The sequence below is a fragment of the Meles meles genome, chromosome 6 (genome assembly GCF_922984935.1).
Source record: "Meles meles chromosome 6, mMelMel3.1 paternal haplotype, whole genome shotgun sequence".
In the NCBI taxonomy this organism is placed as follows: Eukaryota; Metazoa; Chordata; class Mammalia; order Carnivora; family Mustelidae; genus Meles; species Meles meles.
In genome coordinates, this window is record NC_060071.1 from 48,428,764 (window position 1) to 48,450,033 (window position 21,270).

Genomic DNA, 21,270 nt, shown 5'->3' on the forward strand with positions numbered 1-21,270 from the left:
AAATCTTCCAGTGTCTTTCTTCCAGCTATTTTTTAATAACTATTTTTTGATTCTTTGCTGCTGAAACTATAGTTAGCAACATCTAACTACACAGCATTACACAGGATATAGTGATTCATCACTGTAACACTATATATGGTTGAAGGAAAGTGACTATGTGGGAACATATGCAAAGGAGAAAAAATTAATATTTTTGTGAGTACTTACAACTATTCCCTGTAAAAAAATATGTGAGGGTAAGAGCACCAAAACATGATTACCGCAAATATAAATTTTACTCACCAGTTTGATAGCTACATATTCATTGGTGTAGAGATTTTTACCTAGGGGGAAACAGAATGTATATGTTTTAGTGACATTTATTTTGGGAAATGCAAAGCAAAATCTTAGCTTACAGGGTCATGAGAAAGGTCACATTCCCAATGCTACTCACATATATGAAACATGATTTATAAGTGAAAAGCTAAACCGAGATAATGAGACCCAGTAAGACAAGAATAGAAACCACTTGAGGATTTGGAAATTTAAGTTAAGCATGAGAACTTAAAAAAAAGAAAACAAATTTCTTTTCTCTCTCATACACACATTTTGTTATTTATTATTTCCCAACTATTAAACTATGAAGCAAACCAAGAAACACCAGAATGTCAAAAACACACATTTTAACTCTTGGCACAATAAACACAAACCTCTCAATTTTTTAAACTCACTAACAAATGGGGATTATATGTTATTTGCCACAGTATTTCGTGTCACCTTGGCAAAAAGGACAGTGTGAAATAAAACCAATTACTGCCCATCCTCCTTTTGGAAGACTCATTTCAGTAGATGATTCTCAAAGCTGCTGTGATTCTTCACCAGAACTCTAGCTCTTTATGAGCAGAAAACAGCTCTCCACCTGGACAACACTTAGATGTCTCAAAGTTCTTCTTGCAATATTAATGACTTTTCCTCTCAACTTCTCCACCTGTATAAATGGAATCAATATTCTCCTAGATATCTAAAGTGCCTGGAGGGAGGATGAGGATGAAAGCAGCAATTAACCACTTGGTAAGCCCGTGTTCCATGCTGGGTACTTAACCACCCTCACCTGCCCATCTCTACCGATTCTTGAAGGCTAATTTTAATTCCTCCTGGGTGTTTAGTTATGGCATTGGACTTCACATTTCTTCTTATAGATCTGTCCTATCTTAATCAGCTAGATTATAAATATCCTGAGGGTAGGAATTTTATCTGATAATTCTCTCAATGTCCTATGGTGCTTAAGACCATGTTCTGCACATCTCAAAGACACCCAAAACCTTGACTAATGAAGTTACTGGCACATACAGTATAACTACTATTTAAATAATACATAGAAGTAAATGTTATATTTATACATATATACGCACATATATGTACACAGTTGAATATATATGCGCGGAAAAGGATATAGAAAGATGTAGATTAAGGTATTAAAATGACTGTTCCTTAGTATTTTGATTTTTGTTTTCATTTTTATAAACAAAAAGCTACTTGCAATATAAGTTCCTATTTTAACCAGGATCTAGACAACAGATGGCCCTTTGCAAATCATACCATTATATTTTTAATACTGCTATCAGGTTGCCAAGCACCTTTATGTGTCAAAGAGCACATTAATTTAGAAATAACTTTTGTCTGCAAATAACATAATAAAGAGGACAAAGAGATTGCAGAGAAATACCTAAGAAACCATTTTAAGATGAACAACTTCTTTTTTTAGAAGCAAAAGTAGAAAACAGATATTTTTTCTCTATATATTAATTGCATTAAGCTTCTAAAAGTTAATTTGTGTTTCTTATTAATCCTCTCACCAAAAATATTTTTAAAAATGTATTTGATGCAATTGTGAAAAGGATACTAATAACTGGGAGCAGATAGTTGAAGTAGAAACAGCCAATAGAGGCAGATTAAAACTCCAACTTGGGCAGGCATCTCATTATCTGTATGGATTCTCTACATGTACAAAATTAAATTTTATTTTCTCCAAAAGCAGGGGTGGCACCTGGGTGGCTCAGTGGGTTAAGCCTCTGCCTTCGGCTCAGGTCATGATCCCAGGGTCCTGGGACTGAGCCCGTGTTGGGCTCTCTGCTCAGCAGGGAGTCTGCTTCTCCCTCTCCCTCTGCTCCTCCCCCTGCTCATGCTTGCACTTGGTCTCTTTCTCTCAAAATATATAAATAATCTTTAAAAAACAAAAACAAAAAAACTCCAACTTGGCCACAGACTTCTCCGACACCAGATACGATACTGTATAAAGATTTTTCAGGACAGCTCTTCCTGGCACAGTACAACCACTGCTATTATGACTCAAAACCAACTTTGGCACAAGGCTGACCCTAAAATTTACTATCACTTAGAGGAAAATGGTCAAATTTAAAACTGTAAACCTGGGGGCGCCTGGGTAGCTCAGTGGGTTAAAGCCTCTGTCTTCAGTTCAGGTCATGATCCCAGTATCCTGGGATCGTCCCCACATCGGGCTCTCTGCTCAGCGGGGAGCCTGCTTCCTCCTCTCTCTCTGCCTGTTTCTCTGCCTACTTGTGTTCTCTGTCTGTCAAATAAATGAATAAAATCTTTTAAAAAAATTGTAAACATGTTTAGGAGTCTTTATGAATTGACACCACACTTTCCACCCCCTGCCCAGCCAGTTTTTTTAACAGTAAGAATTCCTATGGGGAGTAGAGGCACCAAAATTCACACCTTACACTTTTAAAGTACGGCATGCCCTTACTATCAAAGAATTAACTTAACCTTTGAAGTACTTGCTTAACCTAACATCTTCAATTCCACAGATACAACATTTAAGTGAAGTAAGGTGATGGTGTACATGTAAGAGTAATAAACCTATATTCTGATCTGTGAGCAAGAAAAGAGAGAAGGCAGTTTAGGATTTCTTGGGGGAAGATATTCTTTTCTTTCTTGTCCCCATCTACTCCCCCTATCTGTATCCCCCAGCTAAAGTCTTAAAAAATGAGTTGGATTTTAATAGAAGAAAAAGGGGAAAAGGCATCCCAAGGCAAAGAAACTGTATGAAAAACAAAAAAGCGACGAAGTAGATGCAGTCTAACAATGAAAGGTGGTCTGGGAGTCGATGGACTATAAGTTGCATCATGAGCATCAGGATGGAGCAGGAATAGGTAAAGAGTGGTTAGGGTAACAAAAGAGACTAGAAAAATAAGGCTCAGGTCACACAGGAAAAATCCTCAATGCCATCTTAAAGTTTAAAACAAAAAATTTTTGTAGGGTTGTGACATGATCAAATCTGTGATCATGAATAACCATTTGTGAGGAAGCATAAACGATGAACTAGAAAATAAGAGACCACAGGTGCATGGGCAATGCAGCTGGTTAAGCCTCCAACTCTTGGTTTCAGCTCAGGTGGTGGAATCAGTGTTGTGAGATCAAGCCCTGCATTGGGCTCCATGCTTAGTGTGGAGTCTGCTTAAGATTCTCTCTCCTGCTCCTTCTGCCCCTCCCCCCAGTGCTTGCTCGCTCGCTCTAAAATAAATAAATCTTTTTCGTTTAAAGATTTTATTTATTTGACAGAGAGAGAGAGCAAGAGAGGGAACACAAGCAGGGGGAGTGGGAGAGGGAGAAGTAGGCTCCCCTCGGAGCAAGGAGCCCGATGCAGGACTCGATCCCAGACCCTGGGATCATGACCTGAGCCAAAGGCAGACACTTACTGACTGAGCCACCCAGGCACCCAAATAAACAAATTTTTTTTAAAAAGAAGGAAAGATAAATAAAATCTTAAAAAAAAAAAAAAGAAGGAGACCAAAGTTAAGGGAAAGCATTTGTACATTTAATACCCAGCCTATGCAGATATCAGACATCTAACACTCAGCTCTCACTCTGCAGAGACTGTATTCTAGGTCCTCATACAGGGCCTTACACAGGTGGCTCAATTATTAAATTAATCACATAATGTGATGAGTTATAAGAAAAATATAAACAAGTCAGTACAGGAGCTTGGATGAGGGAGGGTAAAACATTCCACCACAAGAGGCATTTGAGGGAAGGCTCACAGAGGAGACAATAAAGAGTATATAATAAAATACTAATTTGAATAGCGAGGTGGAAACATGATAGAAATTGTGCAGAATCTGATATACTCTGGGTAAGCCAATATGAATGGAGCACAAGTATATGGACAGAAATGGTGAGAAGTAAAGCCAGAAAGATCCAAAAGGGACAAGTGAATAACCCTGAACGCCAGCTTCTTACTCTAAGGTATATACAACCATGTGTATGTGGAGAGGTGTCAGGCCATAAGATATACAAATAAGACAAAATTTTCCTAGATCTTCACTTTTCTTTGAAGGTTTGGGGGAAATCTTTTGTATAGTTAAAAAGTTATTACAGAAATTGCACAGATTTCATTTGAAGAAAAAAATGCAAGAGTGTAAGGAAATCCCAAGCATTTATGGATGTGCTTCTTCCAGAGGCCACAGGGGTCTCACCAATCAGTGGGGAAACTGTTTCTCATTTTCCCTATGTTCATCTGGGTGGCCCAGCTTTCACAATGTATTTCACTTCCATCTCTTGTGAGCCACGTGTTGCCAGGGAAAGAGGTGATTTTGCCATCCAACTGCTTCTTCTATAGACTTGCCACTAAGTTCTTTTTTTACTCTAGCATCCTTGCTTTCTGAGTACCTAGTGTCTCCAATTCTTGAGCACCACTTAACTACCTGCTTTCCAGCTTCCAAAATTTTGTTAACATTTCTCACCTGTTTTCCTCTTCTCTCCCACATATTTTTTTTTTTGGTTCTTTGCGGTTTTATGACTTAAAAGGTCAAAAAGAATGTTTGACTCAACTTCTTATCGCTAGCAACAAACACAGTACTTGATATATAATAGGTAACAGATGCTAGCTGCACTGAACCAAATTAACTTAACATACAGAGAAGGTTCTTCTGAGAAAGTTCTAGGATAAAAAAAAAAAAAGAAGCCTGGTTTACAATCAGATATGGATAATCCTAAATGCAAACACAGGAGTTTTGACTTCCTTATTCAGCTGTGAATTGTTGGTTGCTGTGAAACCAACAAAGGTCTTGTGCTAAGAGAAAAAGCATAATGGTGAAATACTAATTATTAATCTGGCCCCAAAGTATAAAGTAAAAGAGAGGAGAATACTTAGAGAGATGATGAAGGGGAAGCTTTGATAACAGAACACTTAAAAAATAACATCTACAACACCTAGTATGATTATGAGTTAGAATATGTGAAACTTCTTTACAAGTTGCTAGGTGCTAGAAAAACCTAATTTTTATTTTATTGCAGGGTATGAGCCAATATTTCCTGGCAGAAAATGACTTAAAAATACAATTTATAATTAAGGCATTTCAAAGAAAAAAACTAATAATCTTTGGATTATATGTAAAAGTGGGGGATAAGGAAAAGAGAAGGATCAAAAATGATGTCTCCATTAGTGGAGAACAGAAAGAGAACCAAGAAAAGAAGCACTCTTCCACTCTACCATGATGATGCCTCTTTCCAAGTTCCCACTAAAGCTAAAAGTAACAAGACAATTATGAAACATCTCTCAGCTTCAACTTTCATACCTATATAAAAAATATAATCACAGAAACATAATGAATGAGACAGCCTATGTTAACACAAAACATGATGGCTGATACATCACAAAATATTGCTTGTGTCTGCTAACCTTCTCTGGGGGCACCAAAAGAACTGAACAAATGTCACCCTCTTACAAAGCAATTATCCTTATTCCTAAGAGGTAATGGAGGTGACTGGATAATTCTCTTGAGCTATGCATCAGTCAAATGAATTCCTCTGCCAGAGGGCATCATTAAGACTGAACAGGCCAACACAAAATGCAGCCATGTGGAAATCTAGACAATCATTCAGCCCCTATCCTCCTCAGTGATACACATACTCAAAAATGTTGCTCTGGAAGACTTACAAAAATAGAGGGTTAAAATCCTGCCCATTTAGAATGAATGACTGCTGCAGCTGAAATGTATTTATTAAGTATATATATTTAAAACATTATCAATAACTGTGAGAAAGGCAGGCAGTTTAATGGACAGTAAAGTACCATCGATGAGATGGCACAATCCCAAGCACTCAAAGCTTTTAGAATCTGTTGCACAAAATCCACAATGCTTCCCACGCTCACTTCCTGGCTCTGAGTTCTTTTATTGTTAATGGAAATGAAACTGCATTACATAGCAGCTTCTGGAGCTTTACATCTAAACTCAGCCCTTTTGAAGCAGCAGTCCTCGACGTGATGCTGCCCATAAAACCCACTGCATGAAGACTTCCTATTGCAGTAAGTCACCTACAGAGACAACATTTACCGTAAGCTTCATCAGACACAGCATTATTTCAAAGAACCAGCAGGTCTCAGTTCTCAGAGTCACACTGATAAAGGAACATACAGCCTCAGGTTCCCAGTTTAGTTAGATCTCCAGCTGTCACATTTTCTTGCCCTAAAGTGAAAATAGTACATTTATAAATTACTACCTAGAACTTGCAAAAAAAAAAAAATCCAGCCAAATGAACGTGGGGTACTTTTGTGTTAAAACAAGAAACCACTTTTTTTTTTTTTAAGAAACCACTTTTATGTAATTCAGATTGGTTACCATTTCTATTTAGGGTAAAGAGGACAGACTGGCCTAATGCCTTCACCACCCAGAGAACATCTATTTAAGCAGGCAGTATGATTAGGGGTAAGAAGATAACAAAACAGCACTACAACTTTAAAGAAAAAAGCTACAAGTCATTTTCATTTTTATTAACTTAATTCTACTAGTATATTAGTATAATGTGCAGAAATATTTCCCAAATGGTTAGCAGTTAACAGCAAAAATAAAATTTCTCTTTGTGCTATATTTTCTGAAGGACTTACTTGTCAGTACCAGTAGTATATTATTAAAAAACTTACTACAGGGCGCCTGGGTGGCTCAGTGGGTTAGGCCTCTGCCTTCGGCTCAGGTCATGATCTCAGGGTCCTGGGATTGAGTCCCGCATTGGGCTCTCTGCTCAGCGGGGAGCCTGCTTCTCCCTTCTCTCTCTCTGCCTACTTGTGATCTCTCTCTGTCAAATAAATAAATAATCTTAAAAAAAAAAAACTTACTGCATCCTGCTTAACACTTGTGACAGCATAGAGCATGTTTACTATTAATATGCAAAAACATGTCTATTTTATTTTAAAGATGTCTATTTTAGACAATATTAAAATGTCTTCTCAACTGCAGGACATGACCCATTAGTGGAGTGTCACATAAATAAATACATAGGGTCCTGACCAACATGTTCTTTGAAGAAAAACAGTGTAAAATAAAAAAATGCAGTATACCACACTTAGCAACGGTATGATTTCATGAAATGTTTGTTGCAGATATACATACATATTAAATTGCGTATGCACTGGATCACAATATAATTTATTTAGTGTGGGTCATAGTAAAAAAAATAAAAGCCATCAATAAAAGCCTTCCAGTGACAACTGGCTCACTCAAGTGGCAGAGCGTGCAAGTCTTGGTCTCAAGGTCATGAATTCAACCAAAACAACAAGATACTTAGGAATAAACCTAACCAAAAAGGTAAAAGACCTGCACTCTCAAAACTGTAAGACACGGATGAAAGAAATTGAAGACAACACAAAGAAATGGAAAAACATTCCATGCTCAGGGATTGGAAGAATAAATATTGTCAAAATGTCTATACTATCCAAAGCAATCTGCACCATTACTACAATCCTTATCAAAATACCATCAGCATTTTTCACAGAGCTAGAACAAATAATCCTAAAATTTATATGGAACCACGAAAGACCCCAAATAGCCAAAGCAAAAAAAGAAAAAGAAAAGTAAAGCTGGAGGCATCACAATTCCAGACTTCAAATTATATTACAAAACTGTAGTAATCAAAACAGTATGGTACCAGCACAAAAATAGACACATAGATCAAAGAAACAGAATAGAGAACCCAGAAATGAAACCACAACCGTGTCATCAATTAACCTTTGACAAAGCTGGAAAGAATATCTAGTGGAAAAAACACAGTCTCTTCAACAAATGGTGCTGGGAAATTCAGTAGCAACATGCAAAAGAATGAAACTGGACCACTTTCTTACACCATACACAAAAATCAATTCAAAATGGATTAAAGACCTAAATGTGAGACTTGAAACCATAAAAATCTTAGAGAAGAATACAGGCAGTAACCTCTGTGACATGAGCTGTAGTAACTTCTTTCTAGATATGTCTCTAGAGGCAAGAGAAACAAAAGCACTATAAAATTAGGGCTTCACCGAAGTAAAACACTTCTGCACAGTGAAGGAAACAACAAAACTAAAAGGCAGCCTACAGAATGGGAGAAGATATTTGCAAATGACGTCTCTGATAAAGGGGTAGTATCCAAAATCTACAAAGAACTTATCAATCTCAACACCCAGAAAATGAATAATCCAATTAAAAAATGGGCAGAAGAAATGAACAGACATTTCTCCAAAGAAGACATCCAAATGGCCAACAGACACATGAAAAGATGCTCCACATCACTCATAATCAGGGAAACACAAATCAAAACTACAATGAGATACCACCTCACCCCTGTCAGAATGGCTAAAATCAACAGCACAGGAAACAACAGATGTTGACGAGGATGTGAAGGAGAACCCTCTTATACTGTTGATGGGAATGCAAGCTGCTATAGCTATCCTGGAAAACATCAGGAGGTACCTCAAAAAGTTAAAAATAAAACCGCCCTATGATCCAGCAATCACACCACTAGCTACTTATCCAAAGAATACAAAAATACTAATTCAAAAAGATACACATGCCCGATGTTTATACAGCATTATCTACAATAGTCAAATTATGTAAACAGCCCAAATGTCCATTGATGAATGGATAAAGATGTGGTATGGGGGGCCCAGTGGCTCAGTCAGTTAAGTGTCTGCCTTTGGCTTGGGTGGTGACCCCAGGGTCCTAGGAGCCCTACAAAGGGGTCCCTGCTTAGCGGAGAGCCTGCTTCTCTCTCTCCCTCTGATGCTCCCCCACTTGTATTCTCATACTCTATCAAATAAAGAAAATAAAATTTTAAAAAGATGTGGTATATACATACACATATAATGGAATATTACTCAGCCATAAAAAAGAATGAACTCTTGCCATTTGCAATAACATGGATGAAACAATGGTATGCTACGCTAAGCGACACAAGTCAGTCAGAGAAAGACAAATACCATATGATCTCACTCATATGTAGAACTTAAGAAACAAAACAAACAAGCAAAGAGAAAAGGTTGGGGGGAACCAAGAAACAGACTCTTAACTATAGAGAACTGAAGGTTACCAGCGGAGGTGGGTGGTGGGATGGGAGAAATACATGATGGGGATTAAGGAATTCAATTGCTGTGATGAGCAGCAGGTGGTGTATGGAAGTATTAATCACTGTATTGTACACCTATAACTAATATCACACTGTATGTTAACTGGAATTTAACTAGAATACATATATAAATGAAAAATTTTTCAAATAAAAGCCTTCTGAAAAGTAGTTTCAATGATTTCAAGTTGAGTCAGTGATAGGCTTTGCTTCACTGACTTTCCTAAACTATTAAACACAATTTTATGATCAATCTGTTAGTCAGAAAAATGAGGGCTTTCTAGCAGCTCAAAATCCGGAATGAGGCTCAGTAGAGTAAGGTAAAAGAGGGTGGGGCAGTACCTTTTATAAATGGGGTCAAAGAAAGACCCATATACCCCATTTCAAGAAGGTAAGCCTATGACTACTTACAGAGGCCTAGGCTTTATTAAGCAAATGTGTAAAACTGTCCATATCACCGTGGTTAAGAAAAAAAAAAAAAAACTGGAATGAATCACTCCAAAATGCATGATACTCTGCAGTAGAAAAATACTGAAGTACTTTTATTTTATTATGTAAAATTTTAAAGTTATATAATGATTATCCCATGTAACCTTACCCAATTTCAGTAAATAAATTATTTTGAAGCAAATCCCTGGTACTCTATTTTATTAATAAATATTTCATTATGAATCCCTAATAGGTTTGAAGTAGTCCTTCAAAACAGGCGGATTACTTGCCATTGGAAAACCTCTACAATACAACCGTGGAAAATTAAAAGACCAAATGGAGACCCAGGGACAAGGAGAAGATTATAGCAATAGTCAGACACCTCAGGCATTCAGGAAGAAAAAAAAAGTCTAGGTGGTCCTTTGAAAAGCAAAAGGATTGAGTGAAAAAAGACAACTATGAACAGAGTTCAAGGTAAAGCAACTGACTCTAGAAAATCTAAAACCATGAACTGTCAATGATTTGAACTTAATCATCCGGTAAAAACAGTCTCTTATCTAAGAATTGACTTATCTAAGAATACATTATTTTATCTAAGAATCCACCACCAAATCTGAGGGCACAAAGATTTTGCTTTCTTTGATATTTCTAAGGGTTTTATATAGTTTGGGTTCTTACATTTAGTTGACCCATTCTGGGTTAATTTTTGTATATGGTATGAGGTACAGGTTCAACTATCCTGCTGTCCTAGCACTATCTGTTGAAAAAATTATACTTTGCCTGCTGGTCGAAAAGCAATGGACCACAGATTCATATCTGATTCTCAATTCTGTTCCCATTGCTCTACTACGTTTGTTCTAATGCAAGTACCACTGCTATTAGATCACTGTTGCTTTGTAGGAAGTTTCAAAATAAAAAAGTGTGAGTCATTCAACTCTGTTCTTGCTTTTCAAAACTGATTTGGCTCTTAGGTATACCTTGCAACTCCTTATGAATTTCACAATCAGCCTGTCAATTTCTACAAAGAAGCCAGCTAGAATTCAGACAGGGATTGTGTTGAACTGGAGATCAATTTAGGGAGTACTACCATCTTAACAATATTAAGTTTGCTCCCTGAATATGAATGTCTTTCCATGTATTTAGGTCTTCTTTAATTTCTTTTGACATTTTATAGTTCTCAAGAATGTAAGTTCTATACCCATTTTGTTAAATTTATTCTCCTTTGATTATATTGTAAATAGAACTCTTTTCTTAACTTCATTTTCAGATTAAACACAGATACTTTTGTTTAATAATAATTTGGACCTCTTCTCCCATGACCCATTCCTAGAAGCATATTATTTATTTTCATTAGAGAAGTATTAGGGGGAGCCTGGGTGGCTCAGTCGGTTAAGCATTTGACTTTTGATTTCAGCTCAGGTCATGACCTGGTCGTGAGATCCTGCTCCACATCAGGCTCCACACTCAGTTGCAGAGTCTGCTTGAGATTCTCTGCCTCTCTGTCCCCTTCTGACCTTTCCCCTGATCATACACACTCTCTCTCCAATAAACAAAATCTATAAAAAAAAAAAAAGTATTAATATCTCTTAAACTCTAACTAGGGAACTCTTTCATATTAATGAATTTTCCAGACTAGTGACACTCCTTCAGTAAAAGCTAAAAACTAAAATCACTTACAATGAAAATGTTTCTGAAGTTTCAGGCTTCATAAAGAGTATGTGGTGCTCATTTTGGCAGCACATGTACCAGTTGGAATGATACATAGATTAGCAAAATCCCTGTGCAAGGATGACATATAAATCTGTAAAGTGTTCCATATTTTTACATATCTCCAATTATAAAATAAGTAAGTAACGGGGATGTAATGTATAGCATGGTGACTACAGTTGCTTATTTATAATTTGTTCAGAAAGTAAATCTTGGGGCGCCTGGGTGGCTCAGTGGGTTAAGCCGCTGCCTTCAGCTCAGGTCATGATCTCAAGGTCCTGGGATCAAGTCCCGCATCGGGCTCTCTGCTCGGCAGGGAGCCTGCTTCTCTCTGCCTGCCTCTCTGCCTACTTGTGATCTCTCTCTCTCTCTCTCTCTCTCGCTGTCAAATAAATAAATAAAATCTTTAAAAAAAAAAAAAGAAAGTAAATCTTACAAGTTCTCATCATAGGAAAAAAAATTTGTTAACTATGTAGGATGACAGATGTTAACTGAACTTACTTTGATGATCATTCTGGAGTATATACAAAAATATCAAATCATTATGTTGTATACCTGAAACTAATGTTATATGGCAATTATACCTCAATTAAAATAATTTTTTAAGATTTATTTATCTTAGAGAGAGAGAGAGCACACAAGTGGGGAGAGGGGTAGATGCAGAAGGAGAGAAAGAATCTCAAGCCGACTCACCAACGAGCACAAAGCCTGAAATGGGGTTCCATCTCACAACCCCATGAGATTATGACCTGAGCTGAAACTGAGTCAGATGCTTAACCAACTGAGCCACCTAGGCACCCCTAAAAATTTTTTTAAAGGACAGAATATCTGTTTTTTTTTAAATGAATCTGATCAAGATAAGTAATAGTTATATTGTCACATGAATGATACCCTTGAAGGTTAATGAAATATATAAGGCTGTCTAGACTGCTATTTTGTGTACTCTGTCCCCTCCCTTGCTATCAGTCTGCTAGTAATTACTTCTTGATATATATAATACCCTTCTCCTGTGTATCTACTCTATGGGAGACTAAGAAAATAAAGCTTGTTAGAAATGCGTATAAAATATGAAGAGAGAAGCTTTAAGGAAAAGATTATCGTTCTAAAATATAGAAACTTTTGGGTACACAGATCCTAAGACACCTATTTTAGCTGCTAAGCCATTTTAAAATTTTTATTGTTGTTTCAATCCGTTTGCTAGTCTTCAGCCTTCTTCCAGAGAACTAGAACTTGTAAAGAAAAATGATACCATATGCAGTTTTACTATATAACACAGCTAAAAATTCCGGCAAATATAATTTATAATTCTAATTTACCTTAACATACTCTTCGTAAATTTTTGTGAAAAAATAATCAAATATTCTGAAAATAGAGATATTTTGGAGTATCTGTAGAAAACTGCACTTGTATCATTGATGTATAAATTTCCTGTGCAATATATATAAAACTAATTTTACCCAGTAAGCTATAGAGGAGGATGTTATATTTCTGATATTAATCTATCTTTATGAAAATGCTTATTTGCTTTTTTTTAAAAAAGATTTTGTTTATTTATTTGACAGAGATCACAAGTAGGCAGAGAGGCAGGCAGAGAGAAAGAGGGGGAAGCAGGCTCCCTGCTGAACAGAGAGCCCGATGCGTGGCTCCATCCCAGGACCTGGGATCATGACCTGAGCCAAAGGCAGAGGCTTAACCCACTGAGCCACCCAGGCGCCCCGCTTATTTACTTATAATAATAATAATAATAAAATCTGTAAGTAACCAGAAGCCCAATTATACAGTAACAGTTGTGGTAATGCACTTGATGAAAAAAAATATAGCCATTAAACTTGTAATCATGAAAATCATTTTAGCAATTTAGTAAATAAAAAAGCAGAATCCCAAAGCATCTCCAAATTTGTTTAGCCAAGGTGCATACATATGTATATACTCCATATATGTATATACACACACATATGACAGAACAAAGCCTTTGCTCTATTTTTCTGTGATGTTGCAATTCTGTCTACCGAAACAAAAACAATACAAAACTACTTTCATGATTTGGAATTTCTGGATGTTCAAATCCAAACCATCTAATTATTATTTAGATTTTTAAAAATTATTTAATCCCTGAAGTAGTTTATAAAATAAAGATAGAAAAAGTAGCTTACCACCTCAAAAAGACATCTGAACTTCTAGGTTCATGGCAGAAACATTATTCTGAACTACCCAAGAGAGCCCTTTAATCATAGGAACACAGAATTACTTAAAATCACAAAGCACTTACTGTTGAAGCGAAACCATCCAAACTTGAGAAAACTCTATTATTCTTTACGTACCAGTATTACTGGATTTAAAAAAAAGACTGTTCTGTGTTCTTTAACAATACAAAAAAATTAGGGATGCTTGGATGGCTCAGCTGGTTAAGCGTCCAAATTTTTATTTCACTCAGGTCACGATCTCAGTGTCATGGATCAAGCCCCACATTGGGCTACGTGCTCAGGACAGAATGTGCTTGTCCCTCTCCCTCCTCCCATTTGTGTGTGTGCTCTCTCAAATCAATAAATCTGGGTGGCTCAGTGGGTTAAGCCTCTGCCTTTGGCCTAGGTCATGATCTCAGGGTCTTGGGATCCAGCCCCACATGGGGCTCTCTGCTCAGCAGGGTGCCTACTTCTCCCTCTCTCTCTCTGCCTGCCTCTCTGCCTACTTGTGATCTGTCAGATAAATAAAATCTTTTTAAAAAATCGATCAGGGCGCCTGGGTGGCTCAGTGGATTGAGCCGCTGCCTTCGGCTCAGGTCATGATCTCAGGGTCCTGGGATCGAGCCCCGCATCGGGCTCTCTGCTCCGCATCGGGCTCTCTGCTCCGCGGGGAGCCTGCTTCCTCCTCTCTCTCTGCCTGCCTCTCTGCCTACTTGTGATCTCTCTCTGTGTCAAATAAATAGATAAAATCTTTAAAAAAAATAAAAAATAAAAAAAAATAAAAAATCGATCAATCAATAAATCAAAAAATCAATAAAATCTTAAAAAATATAAAAAATTAAATGCTTTTCAATTTTTTGAGAAAAATTATTTTTTTTTTGTGGGATGGAAAAATGAGATCAGAAGTTCTTATTAATTTATGGTCTCCAGCAAGGGGGAAAGATGACATATAATGCCTTTCCAGGTTTTTTTGCTACCTACAGAATAAAAGTGCAAAATCTACATCATGGCCCACACTTAGTCAAGAACGGACTGCTGACATCTCTAGCCTCACTTCCCCCTGAACCTTATTCAAATAAAAAGCTCAGGGTAGAATAATGTACAATGTTTACAATGTCCTCCTCCACTTTGATTTTACTCTAAATTCTAAAATACACACATTGCTAAAAAATTAAAAATTAAAATAATAATTAATTAATTAGCCAATGTTTTCCTTCCTCAACTCCCAGAAAAATCCCTGAAGATTAAAGTTGGGAATGGTCCACCAGAGAAACTAATGTTACTTAAAGAGAAGATTTTTGGCTACCATTTTATACTTTATATTTCTTTTCCTAGTAACAGGTAATTGTACTAAATGCCAATGACTATCATCTTTGGAATGAGATATTTATTCTAATGCCCTTTTAATTTTTTTTATCTCACGTGGTATTTCAACCACCCACGTAAGTGACAGGTGGTGCGATTACATAGTACAGAATGGAAATAAAGTGTTTGGGATGTCCCGATCTGGGCTCTGGTTGCAACTGTGTGGCAAACTAGTTCATTTTCCCTTGACCAAGTCCTTTAGTCTCTAATCTCTCTCATCTTTAAAATGATGAAGGTTGGACAAGGCAATGCCAAGGTTTCTTACAGGCCAAAAACTTAAGTAACTCTTACTTTCATCAGTCTGGAGTTTATATAGCATTAATGATGACAACAATCCACTAACAAATGCTCTTTGTTGATGGTGGTTAAAACAACTACAAAATCTACTTAACTATCTTAGCAGCTAGCTCACATTTTTATATGTCACTAGGATATCTCAAAGTCTGTCAAATAAATGCCTTGCTGAATAAAAATGTATGACACATAGAGAGAGCTGACTTAACATGGTAGCTAAAAAAAGAGGCATTTAGCTCTAGTCCTCTCTAAAACCCCATTGAAACTACCAAAAAAAACCAGACAGATATAAGTAGGTGAGAAAACAGCAGACTGAAGACATCAACCTTCAGAAGTACTAAACAGACAAGACCCGAGAAAGTGGACGTATACGACAGAGGAGTAATCTTAATGCTAAGACTGCCTAATGATATTGATAGAAAGTTTACAATTCTGTTGGAAACCTGAGAAGGATTAATGAAAGATATGTGGATAACTAAGAAAATTCTTTAAAAATCAAGTATCAGTAATTTTTAATTCTGAGGGAAGGGGGATGAAGATGTACGTGAAAGAAAATATAATAATAGTGCTCTCATAGCTCAGTTGTGAACAGTATTTTCACAACCGTAACACTATAAATGTAGAAAAATAGTTTAAATGAAAAGTATAACGTAAGTATGTTGGGAGAAGGTGGGGAGTGACTGGGATGGTGTACACCAGAAAAATAAAAAACAATTTTTAATAACACTTAGAAGAAAGGAGGTATCTAGAGAACATCGTTAAAAGAGTTAAAATGCTTGCCTGTAGAGATCAGGATTTCACAACCTATGCCATATGATTGTTTTCATTAAAATCAGATTATAAAAGGGGCGACTGACTGGCCCAATTGGTAGAGCGTATGACTCTGGATCTCAGGGTTGTGAGTTTGAGCCCCACACTGGGTGTAGAAATTACTTAAAAAATAACACTTAAAAAATTAGATCATAAAAATATATATGTCTATAGCATTCTCTTGCCCTAGTAACCCTAACTCAGGAAAAAACTGGATTAATCTAACATGATCTACTCACTGAGAGTCCACTATGACTGGCAGTAAACTCCACTTCCTTTGATAAAAGCTTTGCCTTTTTGGAAAAGTCTAAGTTCAGACAGTTTTCTCCTTAGGATGCATAATGGCATCAAGTAAATATTGATTCTGAACTCTCCTCATAATCAAATCCAAAATCAGCTTCGTTTCATAATCCTGCTCACACAGTTCCAGTTTCAGCAATCTTCAAAACTTCACCATTTAATTTTCCTGATAAACCAGCCAAGATGAATAATCCTGCAAGAATCCTATCCGCGACACTTCTAAAATTGTTGTATTAATGTGATGCAGACTTGGTGTCAGCGAATATGGTTGAAATGCTTGACTCCTACCATTTTTGATGGATTATGCTGACCCCAAAAAAAAATTCTTCCTCAAGATCTGTTAAAGCTGTTTAATTCTACAACCTCTGCTTGAGTTAGAACCAACAGGGTGTAATTTCAAAAGAAATTAAAACTATTATAATACTAAGAACAAGAATTTTATACTTATTCATAATTTTTCAAGAAAATGAAAATGCCTTATTTCTGGAATCATAATATTAAAGCCCTTCACAACATACCGTGGAAGCAAAACAAAGGATATAATCTGTTACATACCTGTGAAGTGGGGACATAAACATCCCTGAGAGGGGAAGGTATTTTGTCAGGTCTACAACTTACTTTGAATGGTGCAAGCACAGACACACATTCATATACTCTCACACACACACACAAATGTACACACACCTCCCCAAAGATATAAAGCATATGGGACAAAATATTAACAACTGGTAAATCTAGGTAATAGTATATTATGGATAATCACCATCCTATCCTTTTTACTTTTTAGTAAAAATTTGAAAATCTTCATACAAGGTTGGAAAAAATTAAAACAAAAGTTTAAACAATATTTGTATTATGTATATAAATGCTCACTATGTTATCAACCACCATATTATGTGATTATATATATTATGGGAATTATAGCTCCTAACAAATCTGTAAAGATATTATTACTCTCATCTTAAAAAGGGGGGAAAAAACTTCGAAAGGCATTATGACTCCAGGACTCTAACCACTTGGGAAAGAGAGTAATGACATGACTTCTAACCTTGTTTTAGTTTGTTCCATCCAAAGACGCTACAAGTTTGCAAATGTATAGGAAAACCTTAACAATGCTGTAAAAGCACAACACAGCTGTTTCTGTTTCAATGGTGGCATAGTTTTGGGCTGATACATACTTAGTTCTATTTGTTCAAAATAGATTAATTGATTTATTAAGAAACTATGAGTGAAAAAGTAATAATTCATTTTATAATGCCTTCACTTTCAACTAAAGAATAAAACACTTTTAAATTTTATCTTAAGCCTATATTCTTTCAGATGAATGATTTTCAAAAAAATTTTAACACAGCAAAGGGGTACGTGGGTGGTGCAGTCGGTTAAGTGTCCAGCTCTTTTTTTCAGCCTGGGTCATGATCTGGACGTTGTGGGATTGAGCCCCATGTGGGACTCTGCGCTCAGTGCAGAGGTGATTAAGACTCTTTCTTCCTTGGGGCGCCTGGGTGGCTCAGTGGGTTAAAGCCTCTGCCTTCGGTTCAGGTCATGATCCCAGGGTACTGGGATCGAGCCCCCCATCGGGCTCTCTGCTCAGCAGGGAGCCTGCTTCCCCCTCTCTCTCTGCCTGTCTCTCTGCCTACTTGTATTCTCTGTCTGTCAAATAAATAAATAAAATCTTTAAAAAAAAAAAAAAAGACTCTTTCTTCCTCTCCTCCTGCCCCTTCCCCCTTGCTCGCAAGTGCTCTCTCTCAAATAAATAAATAAATAAATAAATACGATCTTAAAAATTTTAACTCAGCAGATTGGTATCTTTTAAACATAATCTTATTGAAAACTCAGTATATAGGCGAGAGTCCTATCTTCTCATTCTTCATTTCCCATTATCTCACAGTGGGAAATAAGGGCTCTAAGGCCTTGTGGGACACAATATGAAATGAAGGGTTTTAGAAAATATGCATCTGTAAACTGTTAATGATCATAACTGCCAAATACAGAACTGGCTGGTAAAAGATTAAGTTAAAATTCCAATTAACTTCATTAATGACAGATAAGTAATTCAGGTAAGGAAAGAACAATATGCAAAGATGTTGTCATGTACACCCTATTTTAGTCACAGAAAAAAGTATCTTATTTTAGAAGCCAGGGAGGAGGGTGTCAAAGGACAAGTTGCTACCCTTGGCCAATTTACTTTTGTCAAAAACATTCTTCTGTGTTAATGATGTACTTTTGTGTATTTCATCAGGTACCAAAGATGAAAAACAGCAAAAACAAACAAACAAATAAATAAATAAAATAAAAAGAATTCTTTGCGCCTCCATTTTCTTATTTGCAAGTAAAATGATTCTCTAACAATGTCCTATTTCACAAGGATAATATGAAGATTATTAAAATTATATGCAACACTGTCTAGTCTAAAGGGTCTCCCATTAACATAGACACATATTAGGAATGGGTAAGAAGTATCATCTACTTATTCTTATAACTAAAAAGAAAAACAAGCCATTAGCCATTTACTTGTAGACTATACTAAATGTAGACAACATTTTCTTAATTCTGGAGGAAGAGAATCATTCACAACTTAATGTTTACATGATTCTTTCCAGGCCTGATTCAGAATACTCAAAAATTTTTTTTAAAAAGGCCTCAAAATAGACCCATGTTTCTCAATTAATAAAAAACAGTTTGCACATGTATCTCCACTCCACTGTATTCCTCCAACCTTTTATTCACAATCATCCTTCATCAATCTTCCTTTCTCAAATCTTCAAAATTCCCTTACTATTGAGGCAATATACACAGGTAAGACTCCACAGAAATAATCTTTCCAATGAGAAAGAGGCAAAGGCCACAAAGAAGCAACTCTTAAAGAAAAAATATAAATCAATGTATAAAGACATTTAACTTTACCCATGAATCTACACATATTTAATAAGACACCATTTTACCCTATCAGACTAGCATACATCAAAAGATTCTCAGTAATGTTCAGGGCTTTTGAAGGGGCAGGGAAAGAATCACCCATGCACATGCATGAACACACAGGCAGAAAGTAAAGAGAAGCCATCTTTCTATGGGTCCAATTTCCAATATGCAACAAAATCACAAATATGTATATCCTTTGACTCAGAGTGTACACTTCCCAGATTTACCCTAAGAAAATAATTAGCCAAGTCTGTACAATAAGGATGTACTACTGCAGGCATCTATTAGGATGCTCAGTACAGTATCACTTATAATATGAAAAGACAGAAACAATTAATATGAAATATAAATGGGCTAAATTACAGAATAACTACGGATATTAAAAATGAATGATCTAGGGACGCCTGGGTGGCTCAGTTGGTTAAGTGTCTGATACTTGGTTTTGGCTCAGGTGGTGATCTCAGGGTCGTGAGATAGAGCTGGTACACGGCTTTGCGCTGGGCATGGAGCTCTCTCTCCCTGCTCCCCTGCCATTTCACATGTATGCTCTCTCTCTCAAAAAAATAATAATCTGTATTTTTTATTTTTTAAAAAGATTCTTATTTATTTCACAGAGAGAGAGGCACAGAGCACAAGCAGGGGGAGCAGCAGAGGGAGAGCGGGAAGCAGGCTCTCCGCTGAGCAGAGAGTCAGATGTAGGGCTCAATCTCAGGATCCTGGGATAATGACCTGAGCAGAAGGCAGACGCTTAACCAACTGAGGCATCAGGCACCCCAAGAATGATCTGTATTTAAACTGAAAAAAGAAATCTGTGCTATATTAAGTGATAAAAACATGTTTATACTAAAGTTTGATTACATTTCCAAAATATGTCCTGATAGACGTTCTAGAAAATTAAATTAAATTAAATTAAATTAGTGGTTATCTTTGGATAAAGATTTTTTTTTAAAGATTTTATTTTTAAGTAATCTCTATACCCACCATGGGGCTTGAACTCACAACCTTTAGATTGAGAGTTGCATGCTCCACCAACTGAGCCACCCAGACACCCCTGGAAAAAGAGGAAGAGCTTGAAGAGTAGTGAGGTTAAAAACTCTTCTGACTTTTCAACCTCACTACTCTTCAAGCTCTTCCTCTTCCAGCATCCCTTAAATGCACCTTTCTCCCACTCATACAAACTCCATAAAGTATCATCTCATCATCTGTGACTGTGTGTCCATTAACACACATAGTGATGACCTCCTTATCCCTACCTCAAGCCTAAAATTTTCTTAGTCTCAGATTCACATTTTTGCGTATGTGCTGCACACTCCTCAAAGTCAGTATATTATCTACCTATCTTCCCTACCACCAACTCAAATCCTGTATTTCCTACTGCCATTCAAAGTTTCCTCATTCACTTGGTCTCTCCAAGCTGGCAAATTCAGTCATCTTTGAAAGCTTTCCCTCAAATGTAGGGGGTCAAATCCTGCCTACAATCTACTTCTGAAATTTCTCCCTAATTCATCCCTTCCTCTCCACCTCACTGCCATTTTCAGAGCTAAAAGCTAAGGCAGGTCTGGCCATTTCTGACCTAGACTGTAAAGCCAAACAAACATTTCTTTTTCTTTTCTTTTCTTTTTTTTTTTTTTTTTAAGATTTTATTTATTTATTTGACAGAGAGAGAGGTCACAAGTAGGCAGAGAGGCAGGCAGAGAGAGAGGGGGAAGCAGGCTCCCCGCCGAGCAGAGCGCCCAATGCGGGGCTCGATCCCAGGACCCTGAGATCATGACCTGAGCCGAAGGCAGAGGTTTAACCCACTGAGCCACCCAGGTGCCCCCAAACAAACATTTCTTAAGTACCCATTAACATTTCTTAAATATATATTATATGCCATACACAGTAAAAA

At 36.7% G+C, this 21,270-nt stretch overlaps 1 protein-coding gene and 1 non-coding gene across 7 annotated transcripts in view; one reads left to right on the plus strand and one right to left on the minus strand.

Moving 5' to 3' along the window:
• CSNK1G1 (casein kinase 1 gamma 1) overlaps positions 1-21,270 on the minus strand; it is a 191,892-nt gene that overhangs the window by 85,587 nt on the left and 85,035 nt on the right. For all 6 annotated transcript variants that reach the window (XM_046008581.1, XM_046008578.1, XM_046008580.1 and 3 more), the window contains one exon: positions 283-323. In XM_046008581.1, coding sequence (XP_045864537.1) covers positions 283-323 — 41 coding nt within the window. The remainder of the gene's footprint in view (positions 1-282; positions 324-21,270) is intronic.
• Positions 11,526-11,627, plus strand: LOC123945357. The gene has a single exon (XR_006819195.1). It is a non-coding gene; the product is annotated as a U6 spliceosomal RNA (small nuclear RNA).